This window comes from Spermophilus citellus (genome assembly GCF_964194105.1).
Source record: "Spermophilus citellus genome assembly, chromosome: 13".
In the NCBI taxonomy this organism is placed as follows: Eukaryota; Metazoa; Chordata; class Mammalia; order Rodentia; family Sciuridae; genus Spermophilus; species Spermophilus citellus.
This window is the reverse complement of record NC_138193.1, coordinates 65,156,724-65,176,504: the sequence shown is the minus strand read 5'-3', so window position 1 is coordinate 65,176,504 and position 19,781 is coordinate 65,156,724. Positions and strand designations below refer to the sequence as shown.

At 36.7% G+C, this 19,781-nt stretch overlaps 1 protein-coding gene across 4 annotated transcripts in view; it reads right to left on the bottom strand.

Moving 5' to 3' along the window:
- Positions 1-19,781, bottom strand: part of USP34 (ubiquitin specific peptidase 34) — a gene marked incomplete at its 3' end in the record, with an annotated part of 228,681 nt that overhangs the window by 191,913 nt on the left and 16,987 nt on the right. For all 4 annotated transcript variants that reach the window (XR_014018694.1, XM_081265549.1, XM_081265551.1 and 1 more), the window contains exon 2: positions 3,258-3,345. Coding sequence is in view for 3 of the 4 variants with exons in the window: in XM_081265549.1 (XP_081121675.1) it covers positions 3,258-3,345 (88 nt within the window). The remainder of the gene's footprint in view (positions 1-3,257; positions 3,346-19,781) is intronic.

The following is a 19,781-nucleotide window of genomic DNA, read 5'->3' as shown; positions in this document are numbered from 1 at the left end:
TGGAATGTTTCTACAACAAGAAAATATACTACAAAGAACACTGAAAAGCCCAGGACTCAAGAGCACCCAGGTATCTATAAAGGCAAAGATGAAACACAGGGCAAAATCCAGACTGTGAGATATAGCTCAGTTGGTAAAGTGCTTGTCTCACATGTACAAGGCCTTGGTTTCAATCCCCAACACCACAAAAATAAATGAATAAATGAATGAATGAATCCGGGACTCAATACCAAACATCCTTCCCTTCCTAATCAACACACTACATCTCTGGCACAAGGCTAACAGACACCTCTGTTGGGGAACACAGCCCAAGAGAGAAGCCAGTAAGAAGGCCTGCTCATTTTACTATTATACAGTACAGAACATCTGAGATGCCCCACCCAGAGAGAACTTTGAATTAATTCACTTTTTTGTCTCTCTTTTTTTAATTATTTTTTAATTATAGGTAGACAGATATCTTTATTTTATTTTTTTAATATAGTACTGAGGATCGAACCCAGGGCCTCGCGTGTGCTTAGTGAGCGCTCTACCACTAAGCCACAATCCCAGCCCCTAGTGTCTCTCTCTTAACCATAAAAATATAGTCAAGGGTAAGCCTTTTTTTCTTTGGGGGTGGGGAGATCTGCATCATCAAAGGCAGATAAAAACAAACAATATGAAGATTCAGATAAGATTATGCAGAAAGAAAAACCAAAGATTTTTAACTGGAATTTACAATCTGAGAGATGGTAACAGATACTAGATTGCTGAAACAAAAATGGAATGTTATAAAAATACCAGTTTGAGATTGGGGGTTTAGCTCAGTGGTAGAACACTTGCCTAATATGCTTGAAGTCCTGGGTTTGATCCCCAGCAACGGGGGTGGGGTGGAAGGGGTACTCTTTAACTGCACAAATATATACATCTTTTACAACTATAGCATTTATAACTTAAAAAACAATTGAAATTACAGCAATTTATGAAATTCAAAAATCCAGAAAGTAAAAATGAAGAAATCTTCAAGAAAGTAGAACAAAGATTGATAATGGAGAGAAAAAGAAAAGCTTATAATCCAAGATTTTTAAAACTTCTAGGAAGACAGAATGGAAAATATGCATTATGAAATAAAAAAATTTCACAACAGAATGGCCCAGTAAAAAATGTATAATCAGGCCTGGGGTTATAGCTCAGTTGGTAGAGTGCTCACCTCATATGCACAAGGCCCTGAGTTCAATGCCCAGCACCCAAAAAACTATGCATAGTCATGCCTTCTTCTTATTTTTGGTACTGGAAATTGAACCCAGGAGGGCTTTTACCTCTAAGCCACATCCAAAGTACATTTTCTTTTTTGAGACAGGATCTAAGTTGCTGAGGGTCTCTATAAGCTATTCAGAGTATCTTTTAAGTTGTGATTCTCCTGCCTCAGTCTCCAGTGTCACTGGGATTATGATCATGCCATCTTGCCCAGGTCATTCGTGCAATTTTTGAAGCTTAAGAAGGACAGTGACCTGGGGCTAGAGTTGTAGCTCAGCGGTAGAGTGCTTGCCGCCTCATACATGTGAGGCACTGCATTTGATTCCCTGCACCACATATAAATAAGCAAATAAAAAAAAAATAAAGGTCCATCAACTACTAAAAAAAATGTTTAAAAAAAAAAAACAGTGATCCTAAAAGCTTCCAGGGAATGTGCTAAAAGTGAAAGGGAAAAGTTCAAGAATAAAAACAGCTAACTTCTCCTCAGCAATATTTAATCCCTAGTCTTTTTTTTTTTTTTTGAGGAGGGGGGTCGAGGGGGTACCCGAGATTGAACTCAGGGGCACTCGACCACTGAGCCACATCCCCAGCCCTATATTGTATTTGATTTAGAGACAGGGTCTCACTGCTGCTTAGCACCTCGCTTTTGCTGAGATTAGATTTGAACTCATGATCCTCCTGCTTCAGCCTCCTGAGCTTCTGGGATTACAGGCATGCACCAAGGTCTTGCTAAATTGTCCAAGCTAGCCTTGAACTTGTGATCCTCCTGCCTTAGCCTCCGAAGTAGCTGGGATTCAGACCTATACCCACATGCCTGCCATCATTTTTTTTTTCCTTTTAATAGGCTTATTCCCCAAAATTGCCATTTTGAACTGTATACATTATTTGCATTTATTTTCCAATATCATACATACCCTTCCACCGCCCGCATCATCCTACTTTCTTCTCATTCCTATACCTATTATTTCCAGCCTGATGAGGACTTTATTTCCCAAGTAGACTTATATGCAACCTACTTAAGTGTTTACACTTTTGCATGCAATGACCCCCCCCAAAAATTAAAAAAAGGTAAATGCCTTGCACAAAAAAATGTAGTGACAGGGATGGGGATGTGGCTCAAGCGGTACGCGCTCGTCTGGCATGCGTGCGGCCCGGGTTCGATCCTCAGCACCACATACCAATAAAGATGTTGTGTCCACCGATAACTAAAAAATAAATATTAAAAAAAAAAGAGTCTTTCTTTAAAAAAAAAAAAAATGTAGTGACAATTACTAAAACTGTTAATAAGTAAATATTCCTGAGCCAGGCAAGGTGGAGTACAATTGTAATCCCAGTAGCTTGGAAGGCTGAGACAGGAAGAATACAAGTCAACTTGGACAAAAAATAAAAAGAAATGGGGATGCAGTTCAGTGACAGAGTGCCATTGGGTTCAACCCCCAGTATCACAAAACATAAAAATAAAATAAAAACATTCATGAGGAACCTATAAATCAAAATAAAATTATTTTCAAGCTGGGTTCCAAAATTTCTTCTATCAAAATACATTCCAGGGACGGAGGTTGTAGCTCAGCAGCAAAGTGCTTTCCTAGCATATGTGACACACTGGATTTGATTCTCAGCGCCACATAAAAGTAAATAAATAAAATAAAGGTGTTGTATCCATCTACAACTTAAAAGAAATTTTTTTAAATACAGAAATTTACCAAAACCTTGTCTCAAAATAAAAAATTTTTAAAAATTCAGGGCTGGGGATACAGCTCAGTTGGTAGAGTGCTTACCTTGCATGCACAAGGTCCTGGGTTCGATTCCCAGCACACACAAAAAATTAAAAGTTAAAAAAAAAAAAAAAAAAAACAACTGCAGATGTGGTTCAGGTAGAATGCTTCTGGGTTCAATTCCCAGTATTGCAAAAAAGTAATAGTTATCCAATCCAATAAATCCCTAAAAGAAAATTTGATGACAAATAATGGCAATTTAAAATACAACTCAAAAAGTGATTCTTTAAAATATCTAAAGACACATACCTCTGTGTCCAGGAATTGATATAAGCAAATATTTTGAGAGTATGTTCCTTTCTGAGCTGCAATCCATCACCACCTTCTATATCAGATACTAAAACAAAGAAGAAAAAAAAGTTAATTATGAAATGATAAACCAATCTTAAAGCCAATACTTCAAAAGTAAAGCTTAAATTAACAAAGCAAATATTTCAGTTAATTCTTTTACTTTCAACGAAGAAAATAAATCTTAATTTAATTACTGACTAATTTAAGCTTAAGAACAGATTTTTAACAGATGCAACTAAAGGAAAGGGGAATACTTTGCCAGTTATTCTAGTTATTATCTATCAACTCAAAACCCACCCTTCTGTTCTATGCTTTATGATGCTGGGATTGGGACCCTGCAAGCTACATTTTTCATTTCCAGCTGTCTTCCTGTTAAGATTTTCATCCAGTGCCTATGAAGAACTAAAAGAGTAGAAGGCAGGATAGAAAATGGACTTGTGAGCATCACCTAGCAGCAGCACCCACTCTAGCCTCCAGCTTTTCTTAGCATTCCAAGAAACAATCTCTTGGTACCCTTCTAGGAGGTACCAGAGGTAGTCAAACAGAATGCCTTCCTTTAAGTCACTAGATTCTGACAACTTTCTTTGGCCTTTGTTCAGACAGTCTTAAGAAAAAAATTAGCTGCTTCCTGCAGTCTCTGTATTTCTACATGGTTCCCTCTTCCTTTGCCCTTTAAACATCCAACATCTGTGTAATTCACTCGCTTTATTAAACTCCTTTTTCAATTTTCTAACTGGACCTTGACTGACACATTACCAATTCATATAGAATATGTACTACTATAAAAAAGAATCTAAAGTAAAACTGAGAAAAGAAACTGCATTTAAAAAAATGCATTTTGAGAGCCAGGCGCAATGCCTATAATGCCAAGGGCTTGGGAGTCTGACACAGGAGGATCATGAGTTCAAAGGCAGCCTCAGCAATAGCGAGGTGCTAAGCAACTCAGTGAGACCTGTCTCTAAATAAAATACAAAATAGGGTTGGGGATGTGGCTTAGTGGTCCAGTGCCACTGAGTTCAATCCCTTGTACAAAAAAAAAAAAAAAAAATTGCATTTTGGGGCTAGAGTTGTGGCTCAGTGGTAGAGCGCAGTACTGGCTAGCACCTGTGAGGCACTGGCTTTGATCATCAGCACCACGTAAAAATAAATAAAGGTAGAACTGCGGTTGTGGCTCAGTGGTAACGCACTTGCCTAGCATGCATGAGGCACTGGGTTCGATTCTCAGCACCACATACAAATAAATAAAATAAAGGTCCATCAACAACTAAAAAATATATACATTTTTTTAAAAAATAGAGGTACTGTGTCCACCTAAAACTTTTTTAAAAATTGAACACATTCTGGCTAAAAATGGTGCAGATTGTAAAATATTTGATAATACAAGGTCAGCAATTTCTCTAAAGGGCCAGAAAGTAAATATTTTGGCTTTTGTAGGTCTGAAGATATCAGTCACAACTATGTAACTCTTCTACTGTATCATGAAAGAGACAGTATGTAAATAAGTGAGCATGGACAATATTACAAGAAACAAGTAGTGGCCAGGTTATATAGTTCACCAACTCCTTGCTAGACAAATAAAAGCCAAGATTACAGAACACATGGCATTTAAATCTTCACTGTCTGGATATAATCACTTATGCATTCATTTATATTTGTTGAGCACTGGGTTAATTACTAGATACATGATGGTGAATAAAACATCCCCATCTCATAGAACTTAATCCAGTGATGAAGAGGAAGAAAACAAGAAGTAAATAAATAAAAACATACATACATACATATTGTTTCAAGAAGAAACCAAGTAGGATGTTGTGCCGCAATTAATACAGGATAAGCCACCTCAGAATGGGGAAGTCAGGAATACTCTGAAGAGGTGATTTTAAAGCAAATATTGAAAACTTAAGGAGTCATATATTTAAGAAAAAAAAAGAAAGCATTCTAGGTAAAGAAGTTCACAGTTAAAAAGAAACTCCTGGATATGTGAAAAGAGATCCTATAATTATCACTGTATGGGGGGACAAGGATGCAGACAACTAAACATGTATATATGATTTCAGTGAAGAGTAAAACTTCTACTCATTCAGAACAGTTATTTTTATTTTATTTTTTTAGAGAGAGAAAATTTTTAATATTTATGTTTCAGTTTTCAGCGGACACAACATCTTTGTTTGTATGTGGTGCTGAGGATTGAACCTGGGCCGCATGCATGCCAGGCACGCACGCTACCACTTGAGCCACATCCCCAGCCCCTCAGAACAGTTTTAAATGTGTCAAGCTTCCAGAGGAATTCTCATAAATGCAGCACACACACACACACACACACACACACACACCCTTAGCAATAATTACAGGAAATGAAACAGTACAAGTGAAGATAGACAGTAATTACACTAAACTACCTGGCTCAGCAGTGAACAATATTTATAACATCCTAATACATAACCATACTGATTTGGAAAAAAATTAGAAGGGTATGTCAATGACAAAAGAGCTAATCTACATCCATAGCAAAGTCAACAGACCAAAAAGGGAGGTAGAGGGGGTCAAATGTCAAAATATATATCAAGAAATAAGGGGCTGGGGAAGTGGCTCAAGCGGTAGCGAGCTCTCCTGGCATGCGTGCGGCCCAGGTTCGATTCTCAGCATCACATACAAACAAAGATGTTGTATCCACCGAAAACTAAAAAATAAATATTAAAAAATTCTCTCTCTCTCTCTTAAAAAAAAAAAGAAAGAAAGAAAGAAAGAAAATACCCAGATGCAGTGGTACACACCTGTAATCCCAGCAGCTCAGGAAGCTGAGACAGGAGGATCACGAGTTAAAAACCAGCCTCAGTAATGGTGAGGCACTCACTAAGCAACTCAGTGAGACCCTGTCTCTAAATAAAATACAAAATATGGGGGCTGGGGCTTGGGCTCAGTGGTAGAGTGCTTGCCTAGCACGTGTAAGGAACCAAGTCTGATTCTCAGTACCACATAAAAATAAAAAAATAAAGGTATTGTATCCATCTACAACTAAAAATATATATTTAAAAAAAATCCAAAATAAGGCTGGGGATGTAGCTCAGTGGTCAAATGCCCCCGAGTTCAATCCCCAGTACCAAATTAAGAAATAAACTGGGCATGATGGCGCTCACCAGGCGATGTCAGAGCCTAAGGCAGGAGAATCACAACTTTAAGACCAGCCTCAGCAATTTAGCAAGGCCCTAACTAAGCACGTTAGCAAGACTGTCTGGTACCAAAAAAAAAAAAAAAAAGAAAAAGGTGGGAGGGGCTCAGCAGTAGAGCAAGTACCTTGCATAAGGCTCTGGGTTCCACGCCTAGCACCATAAAGAGAAAAAGTACACGCAATACAATATTGTATATACTGAGGCCGGTAAAAGCTGGGAAGCAAAATCGGGTAAAATAGAAAGTGATCACCTTTAGGAGAAAAAACTGGAGCTGTAGCAATAGCTGTTGACAAGGCTCGCACACAGTACAAGTGAAGATATATAGTAATTACACTATTTAACTATTTAAACAATACACATAGGTGTATACTATTTAACTTTTTAAACAATACACATTATTATATAAAAACTAATGCAAAACACAAAAGACATATAGCCTGTTATTCAAGTATGGGGGGAGGAGTATTTGTAATGCTTATTTTTTGAGCCCAGATCTTGCTAAATTGCCCAAGCTGGCCTTGAACTTGAGTTCCTCTGCCTCAGTTTCCAAATCATTGGGATTACAGGCATAACCACTGTGCCCAACTCAAAAGTTATTTCTTATAAACAAAATTAAAACTACAACTATTCAGGGACTAAGATTTAAGGCATTTAAAATGTCAAACCAGCTGGGTACAGTGATGCACATCTGTAAACCCAGCAACTCAGGAAGCTGAGGCAGGAGAATTTCGAGTTTCTGGGCAACTTAGGGAGACCCTGTTTAAAAATAAAAAATTTTAAAAGTGCGGATCGGGGAGGCTGAGGCAGGAGGATCACAAGCTCAAAGCCAGTCTCAGCAACTCAGGCCCTAAAGCAACTTAGCTAGACATTATCTCTAAATAAAATATTAAAAAGGCTGGGGATGTGGCTCAGTGGTTCAGTGCCCCTGGGTTCAATCACCAGGACCTCCAAAGGTGAGGAGGTGGGGGAGTTGGGGGGGGGGGGAGTCAGTCGCTCAGTGGTTAAGTTTCTCCTAAGTTTGATCCCTAGTACGGGGTAAGAAGAAGTCAAGCCATTTGTACCCAGGTAGTTCACAGAATATAAGTCAAAATTTTAACTGGAGAGGGGACTTTAAAAAAAAGAGTCTTATTTTAAAATGATTTTAGTACAGTGATAAAGAACTTAGGCTGACATGAATGAGATTAAAAATAGTATCCATAAGAGGTAAATGGAGCCAGGTGCAGTGGCACATGCCTATAATCCCAGCGACTTAGAGGCTGAGGCAGGAGGATAGTTCAAAGGCAGCCTTAGCAACTTAGCAAGGTGCTAGGCAACTCACCAAAACCCTCTCTCTTTTTTTTTTTTTTTTAAAGAGAGAGGGAGAGAGAGAATTTTAATATTTTATTTTTTAGTTATCGGCGGACACAACATCTTTGTTTGTATGTGGTGCTGAGGATCGAACCAGGGCCGCACGCATGCCAGGCCAGCGTGCTACCGCTGAGCCACATCCCCAGCCCCTCTCTTATTTATTTTATTTAAATATTTATATATTTTATTTAAATATTTTAAAAAGGGCAGGGGATGTGGCTCAGTGGTAAAGCAACCCTAGGTTCAATCCTGGTACCAAAAAAAAAAAAAAAAAAAAAAAAAGGTAAATGGATACTTTGGTTAACAAACTGAACTCCGTGTATGGAAAGATCCAAGACAGGGCTGGGGATGTGGCTCAAGCGGTAGCGCGCTCGCCTGGCCTGCGTGCGGCCTGGGTTCGATCCTCAGCACCACATACCAACAAAGATGTTGTGTCCGCCGAGAACTTAAAAAAAAAAAAAAAAAAAAAGAAAAGAAAAGAAAAAATATATATAAAAAAAAAATAAAAGAAAAAATATATATTAAAAAAAAAGAAAGATCTAAGACAGATAGTCCCCATCTTCCAAAGGTTCAATTTAGAAATTTTCCACTTTATGATGATGCAAAAACAATACATGGTCAATAGAAATAATACCATTATATTCAGTAGGGTTAAACATTATATATGTTTAACCCTTAAATATGTTTTCAATTTATAATATCTTCAACTAATGATGGGTTTATCAGAAAATGATAAATCAAAGAGCAACGTAGTATTCAATTTCAAAAGATGAATGAAAAAGGTAAAGTTTCCTACGAATACAGACAGTAAATTATTAACTTTTAACACATGCACAAATGTTATGGACTAATGTACTAGTACAAATACACTATAACGATGCATACCGGCATTAACAAAGGTTACCTCAACAGGAAATGGATAAAGCTAAAAGATGAGAATGTGCTTTTAGAATTTCTATTCTTTCTAGAAGCTGGTAGAGCGTATGTGAGGCTCTGTTCAACCCCCAATATGGGGGGAGGGAATAGTTAGATACCCCTTTATTTCCTCCATACACATACACACACCCACACATACAATCCCTAAAAGGACTATTCCTCTCTAGAGATTTTCATGTGTCTGTGGGTTTTGTTTTGTTTTGGGGGCGAGGGTGCTGGGGTTTGAACCCAGGGCCTTGTGAGTGTGAGGCAAGCACTCTACCAACTGCACCATATCCCCAGCCCTTCTAGAGATTTTTTTTAAATATTTGTTTATTTTTTTTTTAGTTTTCGGGGGACACAACATCCCTGTTTGTATGTGGTGCTGAGGATCGAACCCAGGCCGAACACATGCCAGGCGAGCGAGCTACCGCTTGAGCCACATTCCCAGCCCCCTTCTAGAGATTTTCGAACTTCACGAAGATCTAGTCTTTGAAAAAGCATGCAACTGAAAGTCAGAAGTATCACACTGAAAAGATGTAAATGACTCTGTATAGACATTTCTTACTATAATGTCATATAAGCATTCCTGAGAAGGCTGTTGTTCAAAATCTTTCATGAAAAAATAATGAAGCAAACAATAAAGCACAGTTAAAATCAACATACTTAAAACCTATGAAACTTTATACCTAGAGCACTGACAAAATCAATAATAGTACTGAGGGGGCTGGGGTGATGTCTCAGTGATAGAGCACTTGCCTAGCATGTGTGAGGCGCTGGGTTCGATCCTCAGCACCATATAAAAAATAAGCAAAGACACTGTGTCCATCTATAACTAAAAATTTTTAAAAAGTCATACTACTGAGAAGTACTAACAGAGGTAAATCTATTGGCACTTTCAACCTGTAAACCATAAGGTTCATGCGTCTTCTTTTAATATGAAGATGCCTGAGGACCATCAGTTCTAATTAGGTTATTTCCCCAAATATAAAAACCAGATACAACCACTCTCATGAACCCAACATTGTAAAATCATTTCCCTATCTTCAACTTCCACCTATAGCTTTACAAAATAGAAAACATGGGCCCTTGAATCCATTAAACAGGTCATAATATATATAACAAGATATTTCTGAAAGATATTTCTGAAAACAGCTTTTATATTCTTTCTTTATATACTGCTAGGGTCTTCTCTTGAATCCCAAGAACGCTTGCCTGAAGCACCATAAAATATTCATGTATTGAGGGGAAATCCCTATGAACCAATGAGGTGTTCAATTCTACCAATATTTTCCTTCTATTTACCAATTACATTTAAAATTTATGTTTTTAAAAAAAACAACTTTTTTTTTTAAATCAAACTATACTTAATGGTGAGACTTAACAGTATTCTTCCTATATTCAGCTTCAGAATGCTGGCAGCACAAGTAGGAGATTCAAGATTTTCTTGGCTAGCAAGAGAAGGAAAACGCACAAGACAACCAAGCATATGCCAAACAAAGCATCATAAGGTAACGGCACGAACCAAGATGAGGCTTTTGGGACCTGGGTCATATCAGAGGTCCTGAAAGCAAAAGATATTACCAACCATCAGGGAGAACTCTCTTAACAAAACCTAGCAACCAGGACAGGATAAGAAATAGTAGGGGGATAAGTTGAATTGTCAACAAGGAAAAAAGAAGGGACCATAATACACAATGCCAGTTTTCCATCCCAGCAATAACAGTGCCTTAAAACAATGAACAAAGTAGCTGCAACCATCATAACATTCTCTAATACAAAACCAAAGGGCACACGTTCTCAAAAACTTATGTGTGGTCAGACAATCATTTTCATCAGGACACCTGGCACTCTAACTAATGTAAGTTTTCTATTGTTTATTTACATTCACCAGAAAACCAAAAAGTAAGAGAAGAATGTCTTGTAAGAATCAGACAAACTAGCATTCTCCAGAATCACACCTAATATCATATTCTATGGTGAAAGACAGCCCTTTCCTCAAAGATAAGGAACAGAAAAGGTTAGTTAACATGACTTCTATTTAACATAGTAATGTTAAGTTCTAGTAAGAGCAGTTAGACAAGAAAAAGAAACTGAAAAGGAAAAAAGTAAAATTATCTATGTCCATATATAACACGAACACCACAGAAAACCCCAAGGAACCCACAAAAAGAATAAATTCAAAATGCTGCAGGATACAGAAATCAACCCACAAAAATTCGGTGCATTTCTATATACCAACAATGAAAAATTTGTAGAAGAAATCAAGGAAACAATTCCATTTGCAATAGCATGAAAAATAATAAAAGGCTAGGAATAAACTTAACCAAGGAGTTAAGAGTCCTAATGCTGAAAATGATAAAATTTGCTGGAAAATGAAAATGAATAGAAAAAAATCCCATAATCCTGAAATTGAGAGACGAAATACTATATTAAGCATCAACAATAGGCCAGTGGGCAGGACAGAGAAGCCACACGGAGATGGAATCACAGCCAGAGTATTATCAAGAGCAAAGATTCAGAGAACTAAGAGAAACAGACAGATATAATGTTATAACTATATAACTACTGCATAAGGGAATAGGAAGGTAAGGGCTACAGTTGTGGCTTAGTGGTAGAGTGCTTGCCTAGTACGTGTGAGGCACTGGGTTCAATCCTCAGCACCATATAAAAACAAATAAAGTCCTTTGACAACTAAAAAAAAAATTGAAAAAAATGAAAACATATAAAGGTATTGTGTCCATCTACAACTAAAAAAAAGGTAAGATAAGGGGGGCTTAGGGTAGTAGAATATATGCTTAGCATACAGGATGCCCTAGGTTCAATTCCCAACACCAACGCCCCCCCCACACACACACACACAGCTGTTAAAAAAGTTAATAAAACCAAAAGCAAACTATATAATCCTAGCGACTTGGGAGACTGTAACAAAAGGATCATAAATTCAAGGCTAGGCTTAGCAGCTTTGAGACCCTAAGCAACTTAGGAAGACCCTACCTCAAAACAAAAAGAGCTGAAGATGTGGCTCAGTGGTTAAGTGCCCCAAGTTTAATGTTCAATCACTGGTACAAAAACAGGGGTGGTGGTGCTGGGGATATAGCTCAGTTGATACAGTGTTTGCTTTGCATGCACAAACCCTGGGTTCAATCCCCAGCACACACAAATAAAGGAAATTAATAAAACTGGACTACAGGTATAGCTCAGTGTTAGAGCACTTGCCTAGCATGTGCCAGGCCCAGAGTTCTATCTCCATAAGGCAAAATAAAATAAAATAAAAAGTTAATAAAACTAAGGCTTGATTCATGAAACAATACAGTATGCAGAAAATCCTAAAATTGCCATAAACCCTAAATATTTTAAAATGTGTTGTATGTGGTGGTAAAGTATAAATGACACACTACTAAACCTGGAATTACAAACATACTTAAAAGACTAGCCAAAGAACTAACAAATACAAGTCAACAAACAAAGGTATCATTTAGCTATGAATTTAGATGAACTATTATCAGAAAAAGCGTAAGTCTTAACACTTTTTGTGTTCTTTTGTCATATTTGAAATTTGTCAAAACAAAGTTTTACTAAAAGTCTACAGAGTAATGATAATTAAAAAATCAAAGGCAGACTTATGATCTTAGAACTTTGAAATGTTAAGATATGTACCCTTGTGGAACTTGACACCTCAAAGGGAAGGGTGAAATAAAATTTAACAAATACATATAGTTTACTACAAAAGCCATGAGTGGAAAAGGAAAAGAAAGAAGAGTGTAGGTAGAGCACATGCTTACCCATGCACAAGGCCCTGGATTCAATACCCAGCAATAATAGCATTAAAAAAGAAAGAAAAGAAAGGGCAAAAGGCAAGAAGAAAAATAGTAAATAAAGAAGGAAATAAATATGTAGCCAAAGTAAAAAATTTAACAAAAAATTAACAAAATAAAATACTAGTTTGAGGACAATGTGGAAGACGGCAGTAATAAAGACCGGTGTTCTTAAAGTGTTCTAAATTGATAATACTTTAACATTTTTGTATGACTAAATGTTAACAAAAGCAAATTTCGAAGACATGAAAAATTAGTACAAATCTTTTGCAACAGAGTAATCTAAAATGACAAGAGATTAGAATGAAAAAACAAAAATCGTAGAAAATGGGCAGAAAATGAACAAAAAGTTGTACATGGCTCAAACATACCATGAAATATTATTTCTCTTGAACCTAGTTGGCAAAACATTTAAAATATCTAGAGTTGGCAAACATTAAGAAAAAAAGTGAAGATAATTTGCTAAAGTACCTATCAATACAAATACACTGATCCTCTTATTGTTTAAGCACCTTTTTCCTACAGATGTTCTGTCATATGAAATAACATTAATGGATATTCAACACATTATTTATAAAAACAGGACACTGGAATTTAATCTGAATAGCTATCAGCAGAAAACAAGTAAAATATATATCCTAACAATGGAAAAAAAATGCATCAGATAGGAAAAAAAAAAGGATGCTCATTACAAAATGGTATGAAAATAGCCCCCAAATCTTAATAAAGGCAAACTACTCAATACTTTCAATTATATAAGTTCATGATTCTTTAAAAAAAAAATTTAAGACTAAATTGATCACCTTTTCACTTTTTAAAGAATTCACTGTTTGAAAATAGGTAAAGGAAAAACAATGAGCCATTTATCCTGCCTTTTCCATACAAAAGATACTTCAAAGAAATAGGTCACAAAAGGAAATTTCTCCTTATACACATAGTCCAGCTAATAAAGGGGGCAGGGGACCACTGGATTAGAACCATTTTGCAACTGCTAATGATATAAAAAGATATAGGCAGTGGCTGCTGGCACAACCAAAGGGGGGGGGCAACAATTTCATATTATGCCCAAGAGCAGGAAAAAACACAGCAAAATCTAATAAACAGTTTTGTCAAGAAACCTAACTAAGTCTAATCAAACCTCCAAATAATCAAAGTATAAAAATAGAGGAAAAAAAAATACATGTGAAGTTATTTAACAAGGATAAAGTTAGCAAACATAGACTACGAAAGTCTATGGCTAAATAATCCATGGTACCATCAGTTTCTTCAACAAACAGCCTCCCCTCCATACAAACAAAAAGAGAAATATAGACATTTAAACATTCTTATTTTTTTTAGACAGAGAATTTTTTTACTACTTATTTTTCAGTTTTTGGTGGACACAACTTCTTTATTTTATTTTTATGTGGTGCTGAGGATCAAACCCAGCGCCCTGCACATGCTAGGCGAGCGCGTTACCACTTGAGCCACATCCCCAGCCCAGAGATTTAAACATTTTTAATTGGTTCTTTTTAGTTATACATATAACAAGAGACTAAGACATTTTAAGAAAAACATAACCATGACCACTAAGCTATGCTGACTCAGGCAAAATTCCTAGGAAGACAATTCACTAGTAAAATTAAAGAATGAAAAGGATTATATATTAAAACAATAAACACAGACATCAAATTATAAACTATGGGAAAGTCAGAATTCATCAAACTAGTCCAGGGAGGTAACCAAACAAACCACAAAAAAGCAAAACAAAATACTGACAACAACTTTATTCAAAAAGCCTTAAATCACAAACAAACCAAAGGACCAAATGTCCAAAAATGGACTGGATACAAAAAATATATAGCATAACGATATATGAAATTGTATTAAGCAATAATAAGACTACTGATATACTGGTAAGCAACATGGATCACTTATAGCCATAAGTTAAAAAAAAAAAAAAAAAAAAGCGGGCTGGGGTTGTGGCTCAGTGGTAGAGCACTCGCCTAGCATGTGTGAGGCCCTGGGTTCGATCCTCATCACCACATATAAATAAATAAAATAAATGTATTTTTTTTTTAAAAAGCAAGCTACAAAGAGCACATACAGTTCATCTTCATTTTAATAAACTCATAAGACAGTTGCAGTGGTACATACCTGCAATCCTAGCTACTTGGGAGGCTTTAACAGAAGAGTTAAGTTCAAGGCCAGCCTCAGCAGCCTACTAAAACCAGTCTCAAAAAATTAAAAGGGCTTAGGTTGTAGCTGAGTGGTATAACACTTAGCCAGGCATGTATAAGGCCATGGTTTCCATCTCCAGAACCACAAAAAAATACATATAACAAAATTACAGCAAAAAAATTCTAAGTTTAGGTGGCAATAAAGCACATCAGTAGTTAACAAGGATACAAATGTGGTGATCTGTTTGACTACAAATGGGCACAGGGGATAAATGGCCTAATGCAAATGTACAACTGTAGTTTCTACAAGACTAAATACATTTGTCAAAATGAATGGAAATGTTCACTTAAAATAGATGCATCATTTTATCGTATGTAAATTATACATCCACCAGGTTAAGTATAATTAGTAAATAGAATAAGACCAATTCTCATCTTGATCCAAATTGAGAAGGAAAAATTAAGTTTTTAAACCTGATATTTGAGGGGCTGGGGATGTGGCTCAAGCGGTAGCGCGCTCGCCTGGCATGCGTGCGGCCCGGGTTCGATCCTCAGCACCACATACCAACAAAGATGTTGTGTCCGCCGAGAACTAAAAAATAATAAATATTAAAAAATTCTCTCTCTCTCTCTCTCTCTCTCTCCTTTCACTCTCTTTAAAAAAAAAACTGATATTTGAAAAATCTGAATGTCAAACATTTCATATTAAGAAATCACTCTAGCTGGGGGGGTGGCACAAGCCTGTAATTCCAGAGGCTCCGGATGCTGCTGAGGCAGGAATATCACAAGTTCAAAGCCAGCCTCAGCAATTTAGCAAGGACTTAAAGCACTTTAGTGGCCCTGTCTCAAAATAAAAAATAAAAAAGGTTAGGGATGTAGCTCAATGGTAAAGCACTCCTGAGCTCAATCCCCAATACCCAAAAAAAGAAGAATAAAAAGAGAAAAAGGGGGCTGGGGATGTGGCTCAAGTGGTAGCGCACTCGCCTAGCATGTGTGAGGCCCTGGGTTCAATTCCCAGCACCACATAAAAATAAAACAAAGATATTGTGTCCACCTAAAAAACTAAAAAATAAATATTAAAAAAAGAGAGAAAAAGAAAAATCTATAAGCATTGGGCAGCTGTCATGTTCACACTGCCAGGTACAAGTTTTCAAAAAATCCCAATTTTTGCTTCAAAGTTCAAATTTTACCATTGGCAACTAACACAGTCTGCCTTCGTTAAAGTGATAAAAGGTCCCTTTATCCTTCGTTAAAGTGATAAAAGGTCCCTTTATCCATCCCCAGTAACGGGGCGGGGGGGGGGGGGGATGCTTTAAACATTTAACATTCAAAATATTTTTTTAAATATTTTATTTACATTTTAGTTTTCAGCAGACACAACATCGTTGTTTATATGTGGTGCTGAGGATCGAACCCGGGCCGCACCCATGCCAGGGGAGCGCGCTACGGCTTGAGCCACATCCCCAGCCCCTCAAAATACTTTTATACACTGAAAAAACAAATATTTACACATGAAGAGTTAAGGTGAGACATTCAAAATAACCAGCTGAGTAAATACTAATAAATTATTTTTAGCATAGCATTGTATTAGGCATCTGTGTGCTTGCTATCCAAAGCAATTTCACTGCTTTCATAGTAACCAATATTTAAATTTCTTGTGGAGAAGCCCATACTTTTAGCTTATGAGATCTAGATAAAATCAGCTTCAGAAATGGATCCTGTCTAGTTTAAACCAAAGTTTGTCCTCTTTGAACTCTATCTCAGGAATAGAGCCAAAGATATATGAGCCAATATGTGAAGTAAGATGTGCTGGCAAGATTTTAGAAAAAGCTTCCTTATTCTTATACAGCAGGTTCCAGAAGATTCTCTTTTCACCTGCATTGTATACATATGTGATATCTAAACAGTGTGGTATAAAGATAGTTCAACAGCAATTTTTGCTAAGAGGGGAATGGCCAAACTGAAGTCAAAACCAAGAAAGGACAACATAGCAAGACACAAAGAAATGAAGTCCTGATATTATAAATGTACGGATTAAAAGTAAGCCATGCCTCAAGATAGCACACGCCCAAAGTGCTTAATTAATGCTTCAAATAACAATAAGATTAAAAATTTTTTTAAATAACTACTTTTCATTTATGTTCAAAGGTGTTACTTTTGCTGGTCTTTGCCATAGGATCCTAACTGATTAAAAACATAATTCCTAGGATGGGGCTGTAGGTCAGTAGTAGATCACTTGCCTCATATATATGAGGCTCTAGGTTCCATCCTCAGCACCTCATAAAAATAGATACTGTGTGTCCACATAAACTAAAAAACAAAATTAAAAAAAAATAATTCCATCTTAAAATCTTTAACCCATGCATGTTAATATCAAGAGCTATTAAGGAAAAATTTTAAATACCCCAAGTCACTGGCAAAATCAGTTTTTAAAAACATCCCATCTCTTCTCGTGGTAGGTGGTGGGAAAATCAACATAGTACCTTTTTATGAAAGGAGCAGTAAGCAAGATATCACAAAACCATGTACTGACAATATTCAAAATATCCAAGAATACTAATAAAACAGGAAAAAAAAAAAACAGCTAGAATGTAGCTCTGTGGTAGAGCACTTGCCTAGAACACCTGAGTACAATCTCCAGCAGTACTAATCCTAGCATGTGCAAGCACTGTGAAATGTAATTACAACAGAGAGCCACAATCATATAACCGATAACCTCATAGAATAAAAAAGCATTAAAAAGTCAGCCAATTATAAATATGTAATTATAAACTATGAAGGAAAACAACTTCAGAGTGGCCTCTGAGAAAAACAAAATCAACACTTAAGACTTGAAGGCAGCTGGATACGATGGCACATGTAATCCTAATGTTTTGGAGGTTGAGGAGGAGGAGGATCACAAATTCAAGGCTAGCCCAGCAACTTAGCAAGGCCCTAAGCAATTGCAACTCTGTCCCAAAATAATAAATAGGGCTCAGTGGTAAAGTACTCCCGGGTTCATCCCAGCACCAAACCAAAAACAAGACTTAAAGGCATAATGTATACAACAAAGGCACAGTGGCAGTGAACTGCATAACAGAAAGGTGGTAACACAAAACAATTGGACAAGGTTTAGCAGGGCTGTCATGTGAGCTTCTCAAATCAGGGAAAGTAAGCTATTTTACTACTCTCATTCCCAACAAATACTCCAATTATGCAAAGGCCCGATTCAGTCTTCCATTTTCCTTGAAACCTCCTTGTCTAACCCACTTTAGCCAAATTAATCTCTCCACAATTTCTTTAACAGATTCCAGTTTCCCAACTTCCTCTTACAAAAGGAAAAAGGAAGAAAAAAAAAAAAAACTTGGTTAATGAGAAGTACACTGAATAGAAAAAAGAAGTAAATTCTAATCAGTCTTGCTACTCCCCCCCCCCAGGGTTCTTGTGAGTTTCAATGAATATATGTGAAATTACAGTATTCAAATAGCTACAGAAATATACAGATGGTCCCTGACTTATGATTCTTTTACTTTACCATACTTCTAACTATAGATTTTGAGCTTTTCCTTTTTTTTTTTTTTTTTTTGCTGTTGGTTATGTTTTGGAGGCAGGTGTGTGGTACTAGGGATTGAAGTCCTGAGCTACATCCCCAGTTCATCCCCTCCGTCCCCCAGTCTCAATAAGTAGCTGAGGGTCTAAGTTGCTAAGGCTGGCCTTGAAATTGTAATATCCTTCTGCTTCAGCCTCTGGAGTCTCTGGGATTACTACGGGCATATCCTACCATACCCAATTTCCCAGGCTTCTGATATGCTGTTAAAATACTCTCTTGCAATGCTCCACAGTGAAAGAGCCACATCTTCTGACCACAAGGGTCAAAAACCAACACTTTATAGTGTACTGCATTGTTAAACTATGTTTGGTAGGTTAGGTGTGTTGAATGAATTTTCAATTTAGGGTATTTTCCCTCTGCAATGAGTTTAATCATGACAACCCCATCATAAATCCAGGAGCATATATATTACCACTGTTACATGTAATTCAACAGTATTCTAACTGCACAAGCATGGTACTACTACTGCCTGTAGTTTGGGCACAACACTTGAAGACTGTTAAGCTGATGTGTCACTATGTTGCCCAGGCTGGTCCCAAACTCATGATCCTCCCACCTCAGCCTCCCTAGTAACTGGGACTATAGGAACATACTACTGTGTCTAGTTTTATATTACCTTTTTGAGTGCCCACAGATGAATAATTTACAAGCTTATTTATAAATCAACTATACTCTTTTTCTCCACAAAAGAAATCTAACAATATAAACCAAATAAAATTGAGCTTTTTGGGCTGGGGTTGTGGCTCAGTGGTAGAGTGCTTACCTAGCAAGTGAGAGGCCCTGGGTTCAATCTTCAGCACCACAAAAAAATAAAATAAAGGTATTTTGTCCAACTACAACTAAAAAATAAATATTAAAAAAAATTGAGCTTTTAACTTTACGACAGTGGATGGGGCTTCAAGTCTCCCTCACTCCCCCAAACAGGAACAATTCTAAGAAACAGTTTCTAAACTGTTTCTAAACCATGATCACTACTAAAAATCTTGAAAAGGAAATAAGGAAAAAGTCCTGTAGTTTGTCACCAGTCACATCCCTTCAGGTTAACAAGATTTTTTTTCATCTTTTCTACAAGGATAGTGTCAAGATTTATCCAGTGCTTGATATAGTCAAATGCTACACATCTATAAATAGAAGTTATGTATTACTGCCATGATTCTTTACTAAACTTTTTCTTTCCTTAGTGATTATTTAATGGTGGCAAATTTCTCTTATAGTTTCCAAAATGGGGGGGGGGGGAGGGGGAATACTCAAAGACTATATTTGCCAATTTCTGCTATTCTAGACATTTACCAATTGAAGTTTCACATCATAACCATAAACTCTATGACCTTCACTGGATGTAATCTGCAAAACCTTGGAGATTTTATATTTGACCAACAATAGCAAATCTCTCACCCTTATATGAAATGCTTGGGATGAGAAGTGTTTCAGATTTGGGAATTTTTCAGATTTTAGAATACTGGCATAGACTGTACTGGTTGAGC